We start from the raw sequence: 14,143 nt of genomic DNA on the forward strand, positions 1-14,143 counted from the left end.
GCAAGATTTCAAGTGGTTTGTATCAACATCCTGAGTAAAGAGACTGATTGAAAATGAAATCTTTCTTTCCCTGTCCATTTTTTTAAATGCAAAGTTGTCAAGAACTGCTGCCAGCAGTTTTTGTGACTAGGTCAGCTGGATAAAAAAAAGACTTACTTCTGCTTCCCTTGAAGACCATGGCAAAACTCCCATTGACTTAACTGGGAGCAAGATCAGAGGCTTATCTCCTCCTGCTGCTTATTGTCTCCTCCCACTTCTGTACACATCTTATCTGAAATCATAATTCTGTGGCTATGACAGAAGAAGGTTTCCAGTGGGAAGAAGCAGGAACAGATTTTAAAAGGTCTGGGTTTTATGCAGATATTCCTAGTAACAATAAAGAAAGCGAGAGGAGAACCTACAAAGCTTACAGGAGGAAGTGTGACAAGAATGTAGTTTGGAGAATTTCATGAGTGATGTGAAAAAAGGGGTCTGTAGATCTAGAAGTTCTAATACCTCCCAGTTGCACTCAGAGCTGAGTTGCCGGATGCTCCAGGGCTGCAAGAGAAGTAATAGTAGGCACCTTTCTTCCCCTAAGCTTGTGGACAAGGAGGGGGATCTTTCCTCAGCTTGCCGTAGCAGCTTCTGAAGACTGCTTTGCAGGAGCATTGTTTTTGCTCTCTTGGGAGGTAGGCAGAGGTCAGAAGGAGATAGTGGGATTGGAGGCAGAAAGCATTTGTAGAGACTTCACTGAGATACTTGGGCACCACCAATCCCTACCTTCCAGGATCAGCACTCACTCTTACCCAGCACCACTTCTCCAGTATCCAGGACCAGCATACACTCCTTACAGCACCCAGGGCCAGTGCTGAGGATTGGAGGCAGTGAGGGTGGTTGTCTGCCTGCACTGGGAGAGAAGGAAGTGAAAGTTTTCCTGCTTACACTGGGGTGTGGATGGCTTGGGTTTGAGACTGTATTGGGAGGAGGGTGGTTGGGGATTAAAGATATTCTGCACTTCGCAGAAGCTTGTCTATTGTGGCCTGAGGTTGCATTTTGGTATGTGACTCAGCCAGTCTTCCCTGATGTTTCTGTCACAATGTGTGCCTTACGGATATCCCCCTAGATTGCTTTGATGCTTCTCCTGAATTTTTCAGACTTCTTCCCCTTAGAATTGCTCACTCGTCAGAGAAGCAAACTTTTCCACAGGGAACTTTATTCTAAACACTACACATCATCTTCAGTGTTGGCACCACAGCCATATGCAGGCTGTTGTCAGGCTTCTTCCTATGCTGTGTTTGCAACAGCATCATTCACTGAGTCAAGAAAATAAAACCTGAGTGCTTGGAACAATTAAAAAATCCATATTAAACTAACAGAATAAAGGCTGCCCAGTTAAGGAATAGTAGTTTTGCATTAACTGAGTCAGTGACTATATGAATTTATGTGGATTTAAGCTGCATCCAGAACCTGCTTTGGGATCACAAAAGAGATCAGCCTGACCCCTTTATACAAGGCACCGTCGTTTTAGGCACAACACCAAAACGGTTTAAGCTTCTGTTTTCTTTGTACTGAGGAATGCCTTATTGGCACTCATCAAAAAAGCCAATGATTGAAAAGGTATGGAGCTAGACTAACTCTCTTGACCCTACCTGTGACACCTCCCAGGTGATGGCTGAAGGTGCACTGGCATGCCCCTGCAGTGCCTGTCCTGTAGTTACAGTGACTCCAAACTTCCTTTAGAGGTTGGTGTTATCCTTTCACTGTTCCATATTTCCTCTGCAGTAGAGAAACTCAGATCTTGGCAGGTAGGTAAAGAAGAAAATGACTGACTTTAAAATCATCCACCGTCTTATTTTAAAATGTAGTTATTTGTGATTTTTAACTCTGTGCATAAATTCTGCTAATTTAGGTTTTAGGCAATTTAAAATATATATATTTTTCATGCCTAAAGCAGAAGTGATTATAATGCAGGTCTGTTTCACTTTGTCTACTGATGTATTTTGTTGTTGTTGTTGTTGTTTTCCAGTTCTTTAAGAACCTCTATTGATCCTGGATTGACAATACAACCTTATATAACTTTATCTCCAACACAGCTATGTAAAAATCTTACTTTAAAAATCCCGAATGGAAGGAGAGAATTCCAGGTAGATTCTTAGCTGTGAAATTTCACCTTTTTCTTTGAGTGTTTCATTTTTTGATCCTCGGTGTCCCAACGTTTAAAATGTTTAAACACATTGAGGGCCTATTCTTTGCAACGGATATTCTCTGGAGTTTACTAGATATACTTTATCTTATACATAGTTCTCCATATAAATTGATCCTATCAGGAATCATGTAGGGGCCTTTTCTGGTTAGAATAGACCAGGCCCATGGTTGTAGAAAAGCCTCCTCTTTACCTTACTTAATGCACAACTTTAAGAGCAGACTACACTGAAGCATTTAGGCAGCATGCGGACGCAAGGAGAGATGACCATTGTTCATACACCTATCCTAAATGCACAGGTCCTGTGTTGGCCATGATATACATTGTATGTGGACTGGATTATCTGGAGGATTTGTAATAAGATAATGGAGGCTTTCTCCTCTAGGTCAGCTGTGATTTTAAGTTGCTTGTATCTAACAACGGCCTGGTGACCTATGTGCAATGAATTTGACAAGTCTCAGTCCCATTCCCAGTGTACAGATGTCCCCATTAATAAAGCCACCACTTCAAATGGCATTAATTAGCGCCTTTCTTGGCAGTCTCAGTAGAGAGGTCAAGAATTAGATGGGACCATAGAGGTTCCTCCAGGTCAGGAAGAAAGTACATGTGTATTCCTGCACTGTCTATTCTTTACCTGCTCTGCTACTAAACAGAGGATTACAGTCCCCAAAGCTGTCAATACAGCATTTTTCACCAGTACTCCATTCATCTAAAACTGGTAAAGGTTAAATGTTAGCTATATTTCAAACTCTGATACAACACTGATGGGCTCATGAAAAATAACTAGGCAGAGAGATTTGTAATATTTGTCTTGTGGGGGTGGAGAGGGAATGAAGGGTTGTCTTAAAATGTTTGGAACAAGTGTTTACAGAGACTGAAAAAATGTTATACTAGTAAATTCTGGATTAGTCACGCTTAGAAAAAATGTAAATTTACAACATCTGACGTCAACATTGTAGCTTAGTACTAAGCATATCAACAGCATCCCTGTGATAAATACATTGTAAAATTTTTAGACTAAAACCTGTGTAAATACCTAGGGAAAAAATCAGATACCCTAACACTCTGTTTTCATATGGGCAATTTTCTTCATAGCCCTACGAAAAGACTTTCCCCCCTAAATCATGTTGGTATGTTTAATCTAGGAATGGAAGGGGTTATTTGTTTTGTTTTATTTTTTGGTGCTTTCTGAAAGTGTGCTGCATGTTTTTGAAGGCAAAAAAAACAAAGAAAAGAAGACTGACTTGTTTCTCAGGGTTGAAAAGCAATGGAAATAACAAAATAACGTATGTATTGGACTTCACTATGACACCACCTGTAGTTTTAAAACCAGCTAGTAGGCTTTCTGCAGACAATTTTGTAGCTCATTTGCTGTTTAAAACAGCTAGTCAAGGCTTTTCCCACGATAGTTAGACAATTTACTAGGTAGCATGAATATTATCCAAATACCCTGGTCATGGTGATGTTTGATTCTAAAAATGAAGGGATAAGCACTTTGTTTCCTAAAAGGAGGGATGAATTTAGTTGTGCAACTTGTATTATTTCATCTAAAAGGGGTGTGTGGGTGTGTTCCCGCTCTTTATAATGGTACACAACTACAATTCATTACTATATGATTTTATTTTGCATAGCATCTTTAATACAAACTGTATCCCCAAATGTGCTACAAAGTTAAATTATGCAAGGCAGCCTGTTGTGGAAGATTATTACATATGGTTTATCTCACAAAGTGAAACATTCAGCTCAAATACCAAAACCAGGGAAGAGGCTTAGGCAAAAGAGAAAAGACTTTTTTTTTTTTAGGTGAGATTTTAAAAATTGTGGAGAAAGTATGTGGTAGAGAGATATGGGCAGGTAAATGTGAGTAGTTTTTTAAAAAGAGGCAGTCCTCTGTGTAAACTAATCTCATCGGTAGAAAAAGTGGATGAAACAGTAAAAGTGTGTAAAATTGCCAGAACTGATTCTTATTTATTCTGCACTGTGTTGACTTTGTATTTCAGGCAAAAAATTGGAAACAATGGAGGTAATGAAGACATGCCCTGAAGTCCTAGAAGAGAAGTGGTAAATGAGAAAGCAGAGGGTTGATTTTTTTTTTCTAAATTACTTCGGTTTTTCTTTGGAAGCCATGTGATAGATATTGAAAATATAAGTCCTTTGGGCGAATTTCAGCCCTTGCTTTATAATACTTGTTCAACTCCATTGACAGATTATAAATGAAGGCAGAATTTTGCCAGGTATTTCTGTATTTGAGATCACCAAATCTTGTGTGGTGTAATAGTGGAACTACACCATGGGCCTCCTCCAAAACTCTTTGAGGTCAATGGGAACTACAATAGGTTTTAGATCAGGCACCATATATTTGTATTTGTTTATTCTATGTTCATGCCTTTATTAGACTTACTATTCAGTTTCATATTTCAGGTGTTTCATTATTGATCTTGTTAACTAGTAACAAAGTAATCTCGCCTTGCTTGTATTTTTGAAAACTTAGCCCTGTCATGCTTGATTAATTTGGTTTTATAAGACAGTATAAAATGATCCAAGTCAAAGTGACGTTTTCTTAAGAAAATGTTATGAAAAATATAGGTTGCAGTTTTACCTGAGCACATCTCATCTATTATACCAAATATTCTTTTTAGCCAGCTGCTGGAAATTTCTCCTAGCTTTTAGTTCTATATTACCAGTGTGTTGCACTGTTAAACTAGGAGAGTGTCTCATCCACAAACAAAGTTCTTGAGAACTATAGGTAGAAATACATTGCGAAGTTAGCACTGCAATGGAGTGTGATTTATATATAAAGGACGCAGTTTCATTGGTTGTATAACTGCATTTGTTGCAATAAAACTTTAGAAAATATTTCTCTAGGATTCATTCTCCTTGTTTGAATAATCCATTAAGAAATTATAGTCTTGAGACAGGAAGGAATAACAAATCAGTTAACAATACTATTTAAAGGGTTATTATCTTTGGGAAAACATGGATCTTGAGATATCCTGGTCAGATTCTAAACAATATAGAAACAAAGATTCAAAAATTCGTTCATCCTTTAGTACCATGCAGTACATGAGCCAAGAGTTGAAAGGATCACTTGCGATTGAAGAAAAGGCTATTAAGCATATGTTTATCTTTGTTGTAAGCTATGTTAACTGAACTGCCACTTAATTATAAGTAACTATATGTTGACTGGAAGGGGTTCAGTAACCATTTCTACCTGAACACCCGAATATCATTTAACCATATTAAGTGTGTGTTAATGGATGTCTTTTTTTCTAATAAAAGTTTATTCTTGAAATTCTGTAGTGATTTTTTTCCAGTTCCATCGTGAAACATGTTTATGTTTCCTAGACAGAAGCTATTGAAACTGTTTACAATGAAATTTTTTTAAAATTTTTGTATCTCCAAACCTAAATTTGAGGGTTTAGCTCCTTGAGTCTCTCTCAAACAAATTTCCCCGATGATACCTTTTCTCAGGGTTCTGAACACAATTCCACCTTAAACCTCTTAATTTTGTAGTTGCTTTGTCAAATCCTCATAGGAAATGTCCTGTTATCAAGCAAGGTAATTTTTTTTTCCTGCAGTGGGAAAAACATAGTTTAACAGGACAAAATTTGACTTTTAAGGTTAATGTTGAAGCATTTTTGTTAATCTGGTACCTCTTACTGCACTGTAGGAATTATTTTATGGCCAATTTATGTACTTCTAAGGAGTATCAGCTCAAGTTATTGGTACCATTTAAACTACTCTGTTTCTTGCAGTAGACAAGTGTCCATGTCACAGAAGTCACCATTGTAACAGTTACGGATTGTGTTCAATAAACATGTCTGTTCCATATTTAGGAAAAAACAGATGATGAAATATGTCTACTCCAGCAATAACTAAGTATGTTAAACAGCAGCTACTAAAGTTAGACATTTATAAATCAGTAGGTTCAGATGACTTGCATCCAAGAGTTTTGAAAGAGCTGGCCAAGGAGCACTGTGGACCATTAATGTTGATTGTCAGTAAGTCTTGGAACACAGGGGAAGTTCCAGAAGAGTGGAAGAAAGCTAATGTTGTGCCTATATTTAAAAAGAATAAATGGTATCACCTAGTTAATTATAGGCCTGACACTGATCCCAGGAAACATAATAGAGGGGCTGATACAGGACTCGATTAATAATGACTTAAAGAAGGGAGTAATAAAAAATTAAAGTAGGGTAATATCAACGCCAATCAACCTGGATTTGTGGAAAATAGATCCTGACAAACTAATTTGATATTTGTTTTGATGAGACTACAAGTTTTGTTGATAAAGGTAACAGTATTGATGTAATAAACCTAGATTTCTGTAAGGTGTTTGACTTGATAACGGATGGTATTTTGATTAAAAAAACAAGAATGATATAAAATTAACATGGAACACATTAAATGGATTAAAATCTGGTTAACAGATAAGTCTCAAAATGTAACTGTAAATGAGGAAATCATCACTTTTAAGAAAAAGCAGAAAGCATATAGGGAGTGGAAGAAGGGAGGGATCAGTAAGGCAAGCTACCTTATTGAGGTCAGAATATGTAGGGATAAAGTGAGACAGGCTAAAAGTCAAGTAGAGTTGGACCTTGCAAAGGGAATTAAAACCAATAGTAAAAGGTTCTATAGTCATATAAATAGGAAGAAAACAAAGAAAGAAGAAGTGGGACCGCTAAAAACTGAGGATGGAGTGGAGGTCAAGGATAATCTAGGCATGGCCCAATATCTAAACAAATACTTTGCCTCAGTCTTTAATAAGACTAAAGAGGATCTTAGGGATAATGGTAGCATGATAAATGGGAATGAGGATATGGAGGTAGACATCACCATATCTGAGGTAGAAGCGAAACTCAAACAGCTTAATGGGACTAAATCGGGGGGCCCAGATAATCTTCATCCAAGAATATTAAAAGAATTGGCACAAGAAATTGCAAGCCCATTAGCAAGAATTTTTAATGAATCTGTAAACTCAGGGGTTGTACCGTATGATTGGAGGATTGCTAACATAGTTCCTATTTTTAAGAAAGGGAAAAAAAGTGATCCAAGTAATTATAGGCCTGTTAGTTTGACATCTGTAGTATGCAAGGTCTTGGAAAAAATTTTGAAGGAGAAGGTAGTTAAGGACATTGAAGTCAATGGTAAATGGGACAAAATACAACATGGTTTTACAAAAGGTAGATCGTGCCAAACCAACCTGATCTCCTTCTTTGAGAAAGTAACAGATTTTTTAGATAAAGGAAACGCAGTGGATCTAATTTACTTAGATTTTAGTAAGGCGTTTGATACGGTGCCACATGGGGAATTATTAGTTAAATTGGATAAGATGGGCATCAATAGGAATATTGAAAGGTGGATAGGGAATTGGTTAAAGGGGAGACTACAACGGGTCCTACTGAAAGGTGAACTGTCAAGTTGGAGGGAGGTTACCAGTGGAGTTCCTCAGGGATCGGTTTTGGGACCAATCTTATTTAATCTTTTTATTACTGACCTGGGCACAAAAAGTGGGAGTGTGCTAATAAAGTTTGCAGATGATACAAAGCTGGGAGGTATTGCTAATTTAGAGAAGGACAGGGATACCCTACAGGAGGATCTGGATGACCTTGTAAACTGGAGTAATAGGAATAGGATGAAATTTAATAGTGAGAAGTGTAAGGTCATGCATTTAGGGATTAATAACAAGAATTTTAGTTATAAGCTAGGGACGCATCAACTAGAAGTAACGGAGGAGGAAAAGGACCTTGGAGTATTGGTTGATCATAGGATGACTATGAGCTGCCAATGTGATATGGCTGTGAAAAAAGCTAATGTCGTCTTGGGATGCATCAGGAGAGGTATTTCCAGTAGGGATAAGGAGGTTTTAGTACCGTTATATAAGGCACTGGTGAGACCTCACCTGGAGTACTGTGTGCAGTTCTGGTCTCCCATGTTTAAGAAGGATGAATTCAAACTGGAACAGGTACAGAGAAGGGCTACTAGGATGATCCGAGGAATGGAAAACTTGTCTTATGAAAGGAGACTCAGGGAGCTTGGCTTGTTTAGCCTAACTAAAAGAAGGCTGAGGGGAGATATGATTGCTCTCTATAAATATATCAGAGGGATAAATACCAGAGAGGGAGAGGAATTATTTAAACTCAGTACCAATGTGGACACAAGAACAAATGGATATAAACTGGCCGCTAGGAAATTTAGATTAGAAATTAGACGAAGGTTTCTAACCATCAGAGGAGTGAAGTTTTGGAATAGCCTTCCGAGGGAAGTAGTGGGGGCAAAAGATCTATCTTGCTTTAAGATTAAACTCGATAAGTTTATGGAGGAGATGGTATGATGGGATAACATGGTTTTGGTAATTAAATATTCATGGTAAATAGGCCCAATGGCCTGTGATGGGTTTTAGATGGGGTAAGATCCAAGTTACCTGGGAAAGAATTTTCTGTAGTATCTGGCTGATGAATCTTGCCCATATGCTCAGGGTTTAGCTGATCGCCATATTTGGGGTCGGGAAGGAATTTTCCTCCAGGGCAGATTGGAAGAGGCCCTGGAGGTTTTTCGCCTTCCTCTGTAGCATGGGGCACGGGTCACTTGCTGGAGGATTCTCTGCTCCTTGAGGTCTTTAAACTACAATTTGAGGACTTCAATAGCACAGATATAGGTGTGAGGTTTTTTTGTAGGAGTGGTGGGTGAAATTCTGTGGCCTGCGTTGTGCAGGAGGTCAGACTAGATGATCATAATGGTCCCTTCTGACCTAAATATCTATGAATCTATGAATCTAAACGGTGTGCATTTCTAGTAGGCCCTGGCAGGGATTGGTTCTTGCCCCATTGGGCTTAATATTTTTGCAGATGACCTGGAAAAAAAACATAAAACCATCACTCTCAAAGTTTGCAGATGATACAAAAATTGGGTGAGTGGTAAATAATGAAGAGGACAGATCACTGCTACAGAACGATCTGGATCACTTGGTAAACTGGGCACAAACAGAAGGCATCTGAATGCAGCTAAATGGAAATGTAGACATCTGAGAACACAGGCCATATTTGGACGATGGGACACTCTATCCTCGAAAGTAGAGACTGAAAATGGTCGTGGTGATGGATAATCAGCTGAATGTGAACTTTTAGTGCAACACTGTGGCCAAAAGGGTTAATGTGATTCTTGGAGGCTTAAACAGGGGAACCTTGCGTGGGAGTAAAGAGGCAATTTTACCTCTGTATTAGGTATTGTTGCAACCACTGCTGAAGTACTGTGTCCAGTTCTGGTGTCCACAATTCAAGAAGGACGTTGATAAATTGGAGAGAGAAGAGCCATGAGAATGATTAAACGGTTAGAAAACACATATAGTGATAGACTGAAGAAGCTCAATTTATTTAGCTTAGCAGAGAGAGGATTACGGGGTGATGTGATCACAGTCTATAAGTACCTTCATGGGGAACAAATGTTTGATAATGGGCTCTTCAATATAGCAGAGAAAGATGGTTCACTGGAAGTTGAAACTAGATGAATTCAGACTGGAAATAAGGTGTAAATTTCTAACAGTGAAGGTAATTAACCATTGGAGCAATTTACCAAGGGCCTTGGTGGATTCAAATCAAGATTGGATGTTTTGCTAAAAGATCTGCTCTAGGAATTGTTTTGAGGAAGTTCTCTGGCCTGTGTTATACGGGAAGTCAGACTAATGATCACAACGGTCCCTTCTAACCCTGGAATCTATGAATAAGTGTAGCCTTACTTGGCAATCTTAGCAGAGAGCCAAGATAGGAATGGGCCATAGAACTTCTCTGACATACCCGACAGTGGGTTTGCTGGGCAATCCTGAGGCACACTGCCAGGGCAGCATGGCATGGGAAAGTGTGTGTGTGCTGGCTGCCTGTGCTGTAGTGTATAGTGGGGCCATCCATTTATGTTTAACCAGCATTAAATTCACTTATGTTCACGGGCATTTTAAGAAAACAACAAACACTTTTCCGGATTATTTTCTTTATTAACACACCTGCTCTAAAGCAACATTTTGCTCTTACTACTCTCTCAATGACAGAGCTTTCATCCTTGCTCATTTACCCATTTTATTCTGTTTTCATGACCTTTTCTACTATGTCATGCTAACATTGGATCTAGACTCTCCTTCAGCAGGGTAACCTGAAGTCAGACTTTAAAATAAAAGATTCCCATTGCAGCTTAATGATGCTTTAATGGCATGTAGCATTATTGTAACAGAAGCCTGTGTTTCTTGTGATGAATCATCCTGCAAGCTAATGTGGCAGACGGAAGTGTATTTAACATCACTCAGTGCAGGAGCATATTGTTTCCAGTCATGCTTTCAAAGTGAGTCTTAGGAGCTGATTTAGGAGAGAAGCAGAAATCCTAAGGAAATGTCAATGCTATTGTTTGCTTGTTTTTTTTAACCAGGCAGTAGACAGTAAACTGAAGAACAGTGTCATACTGCAGACACCAGAGCTGAAACATTATTCACAGTGGGATGGCCCACTGCCATTGTAACTGGGATGAAAGTTGAGTCTGTCGTAGAAGGTGATAAAGTTATCTATGCCAGTCACATCACTTTTGTCCATGTAGGTGTTGAGCCCGTTATTCCTATACATGCCACACTTTCCGAGATGTTTCGAAAATGCATGTGAGGTAATGTTAAAGGAGGTCTGTGGGGGAGAAAAGCAAGAGGAAATATTTTAGATACCCATATGAATAGCATCTCTGTGTTTTACAAGAGCTAGGGTATAATTACAAGGGCGCTGAATCTTCATGCTTCAGAGCATGAACCAAACACCAGCTATGGTCAGGAAAAAAAACCTACACATCCATCCGTTTGCGTATTTTTAATCAAGGGTCTTTGTACTCTTGGAAACTTGTCCTAAATTTTGCTGCAAGGGTGCTGGTTTTTGCAGCACACCAATGGAGCAGACCAGAGATGTTGCACCAACTTCAGCTAAATTCAGAAACTGAAATTCTTACATAGCGTATTAATTCCTCTATCATAGAAAGGTATACTATGTGTGAGTGGGGAGAAGAGCTCGGGCCACCGTCTGAAGCTTCAGGCACTGATCATCACACATTTCGCTGAGTGTGGTTTTGGTTATGCTTTATTTTTTCACTTTAGCAATCCCTGTGTTCCAACCTGGCTTTTCTGTTTTCTGTTGTTGTTGTTGTTTTTTTACGTAGTAGTAGCATAAGTGTTTGTGGGGGTGTTTGTGAATAAACACCCTTTTCTTTTGGCATCGGACTTTAGCCACAAGTGGCCAGAGATTAACTCTCCTTGTTTATTTAGGAGGGGACTATATTGTGTCCAATTAAAAAAATCATTGATCTGCTCCAGTGTGTTTCCAAAGAGATTCTAGATCATTGCATCTGCCCCCTTTTAAACTACTGAGCCTTTTCTTTCTAACCTTCCTATGCTGTAAAATTCATGGCTTGGAGATACCAAAGCTTCTGGATGGGATTTTTCAAAAGCCCCTAAGTGACATGAGAGCACGTGTCTCACGGAAAATAATTTAGAGGCTTCTGAAAATCCCACCTTCTGATTTCAAAGATCCCCTGAGACCTAGAATATTAAAATAGAACTATGGTCCCCCTCAGTTTTTCATGAATTATATTACTGTAATTTTCCTTCCTTTGTAAGTGGCTGGAGTGGCAACATGAAATGCAAATTTGAATAGCAATAGAAAAATTAGCCTCTTGGGACTTATACAGGAGACCTAAATTTGAACCACTGCTGGCCACCATCAAAAACCCTTAAATTTAACAAAAGACATAAGGGTAAAATAAATTTTGAATATCAGAATTCCTCATGGCCAATTTCCCTTGACTATTTTTCAGTATTATTCTGTGCCTGTATTCTGGTTGGCTGTGCCACGCACCTACTGTTTCCCTACCCAGTTTGCTCATGCCAAGAGCAGGTGAGATCTGGGCAGAGGAGGGTGAATCAACAGTGCCCGCAGGATAATATATGCATTTTAAAATACTGCAAGGGCTAGATACTCCTGTAAGGAAGGTAATGTATCATCGCAAAAAAGTGCATTGATCGTTTTTTAAAGGAAGGAACAAAGCAAAAAGCGTAGCTGAGTTTTTTTTAAAGTACTCCTACAGATAAAGCAAATAACTTATTCCTCAACAGGTACCTAGAGTTCACTTAAGAGATAAGATTGATACACACTGTAATTAGCCTTGTGCTGCATATACTTACTGGCATTTCATGTACAGTAGGTGCTTTGCTTCCATAGATCTGGTTGGTGGTCCTGTACCTGGGATGGGGCTCATTCGTTCTACACAATAGAATGTAATTTTACTTGGTATGGTTTCTTTCATACAAACTGTATCCCACAGCACTGTACAGAGTTAAATAGTAGTTTATGGAGATAAATTACAGCAACAGATGGACATTAAGAAGTGCAGACAAGGGAAAAGATGCTTTTGGGATGAGATAGGGAATGGATAAGGTGGGAAGAGATGAGAAGGCATTTCTAAGTGACACGGGCTGCTAAGCAGCTCACCAGCAGTGAGACTGATGGAGCAGAGAGGAAATGTCTGCTAAGGAAACAGCAAGACAAGGTTCCTGGAGGAATTTAAGAACAAGGACAATTCTGTGCATGCTTGGCTTTGGAGAGCTGGGGCTTGAATGAAGATGGAGCAAAGCATGCTTGGGACCTCTGGCCATGATGGCTAATCTGGCTGTAGGTAATGGGACACATCCCAGAGGTCCTTCAGGCCTTAAAATGGGTATCATTTTCACAATCATGCAGAGGTCATGATGACTTTACAGGATCTCAGGTCATTGTTGCAAAGTGTGGCAACCTTTGGGTGCATCGTGAACCCCTCCCTCTCTCTCAGCATGCTGCTTTTGCTCATCACGCAAGTTATATCAGCTTCCTCACCTGTAGCCCCGAAACCATCCTGGGTGGTTGAACCTGGCTGGCAAATTGTCATTAACTCTGTAGTAGTCACTGGTTCTCTGGGACCGACCCTCCTCTGCCTCTTTGTTGCAGGTGGTGAATGCTTCCGGCAGTTGCCCCTGGGACATTTTGAGCTAAGACCTTTTTAGGACTCTGGTCCAGGCAGGACAAAGAGGCAGGAAATTGACCAGGCACACAAGAAACAGGGTGCTTAAGTAACAAACTGTATGTTGCTAGGAGACAGGCTGTAACTTGGCAACAAAGAGAGAGGCCCTTAAAGACACAGTACTGTTTCCTAGACAAGAGTCCAGCTTACAAACACTTTCCATGCACACCGCTGGGGGCTGTGAAAGTATTAGCTCCTCCTAAGCCCTGCAGTGGTTGCAGGATCAAGCCCTTAATTCTGTTACTTTCAGTCCCCCTAGTTCAGTAGTTTTTCCGAAAGTATTTTGCATGCCTCCTTTTTTTATTTGTTCATGTAGGAGAGAGAGAACCCAGCTGAAGTGAAGCAATGAAGGTGCATTTCCTGACTTATATTGTCTCACTGTTTCCTTGCCCTCCCCTGTCTGTCTGCACCTGTTGTTTTTTCTCCTCTGCATAGTTCCTGCTGCGAAGAATTGACATTCTATCTTTTCTGTGTTTGCACAGTGCCTTGCACAATGGGGTCCTTATCTGTCACTGGGGCTTTTAAGGGCTATTGCAGTCCAAATAATAAATACTGATAATTTCTAAAAAAAAAGGGGGGGGGGTTGATCTGAGGAACAGTCATTTGCTCACCCATAAACCCTGTTGTTTCCAGCAGTGCTGGAACCATTGCACCAAACTGTAAACCCTGTACATAATGGTAAGTACTTCAAGCAAAGGGGTGCTGCAGCACCTGTGATTGTTTCTAGAGCTTCACACCTGTTCGGGTCCCTGTAGAACCCCAGTGGGTCCCGGCTGGGAATCCCAGCCAACACCTGCTCTGTGAGGGCAGGTTTTTGCAGGGTCTGCCTTTGCCCCGGGCGTTTGCAGACTCCCTGCGGGCGGGGGGTGTGATCAGAGCGGCCCCAGCGCG

At 39.9% G+C, this 14,143-nt stretch overlaps 1 protein-coding gene across 1 annotated transcript; it reads right to left on the reverse strand.

Moving 5' to 3' along the window:
• Positions 1 to 10,595: 10,595 nt before the first annotated feature.
• Positions 10,596 to 14,059, reverse strand: C16H9orf116 (chromosome 16 C9orf116 homolog). Its single transcript, XM_007061000.3, has 3 exons — positions 13,069 to 14,059; positions 12,381 to 12,459; positions 10,596 to 10,839 (listed from the first exon to the last, which is right to left on the reverse strand). Exons 1-3 carry the CDS (start codon positions 13,212 to 13,214, stop codon positions 10,651 to 10,653), a joined length of 414 nt encoding a protein of 137 aa, XP_007061062.2. The 5' UTR covers positions 13,215 to 14,059; the 3' UTR covers positions 10,596 to 10,650.
• Positions 14,060 to 14,143: the final 84 nt, after the last annotated feature.

Source organism: Chelonia mydas, chromosome 16, assembly GCF_015237465.2.
Source record: "Chelonia mydas isolate rCheMyd1 chromosome 16, rCheMyd1.pri.v2, whole genome shotgun sequence".
Classification (NCBI taxonomy): Eukaryota; Metazoa; Chordata; order Testudines; family Cheloniidae; genus Chelonia; species Chelonia mydas.

Bases quoted from the DNA above. Each gene is read 5' to 3' on its own strand.
- C16H9orf116 (XM_007061000.3), bottom strand. From the start codon at position 13,214: ATGTCCCAGGGGCAACTGCCGGAAGCATTCACCACCTGCAACAAAGAG. The intron at 12,460-13,068 runs GTGAGGAAGCTG...TCTATTGTGTAG, and splicing joins GGATGGTTTCGGGGCTACAG to AACGAATGAGCCCCATCCCA. The intron at 10,840-12,380 runs GTAAGTATATGC...TCTCCCCCACAG, and splicing joins CTACTGTACATGAAATGCCA to ACCTCCTTTAACATTACCTC.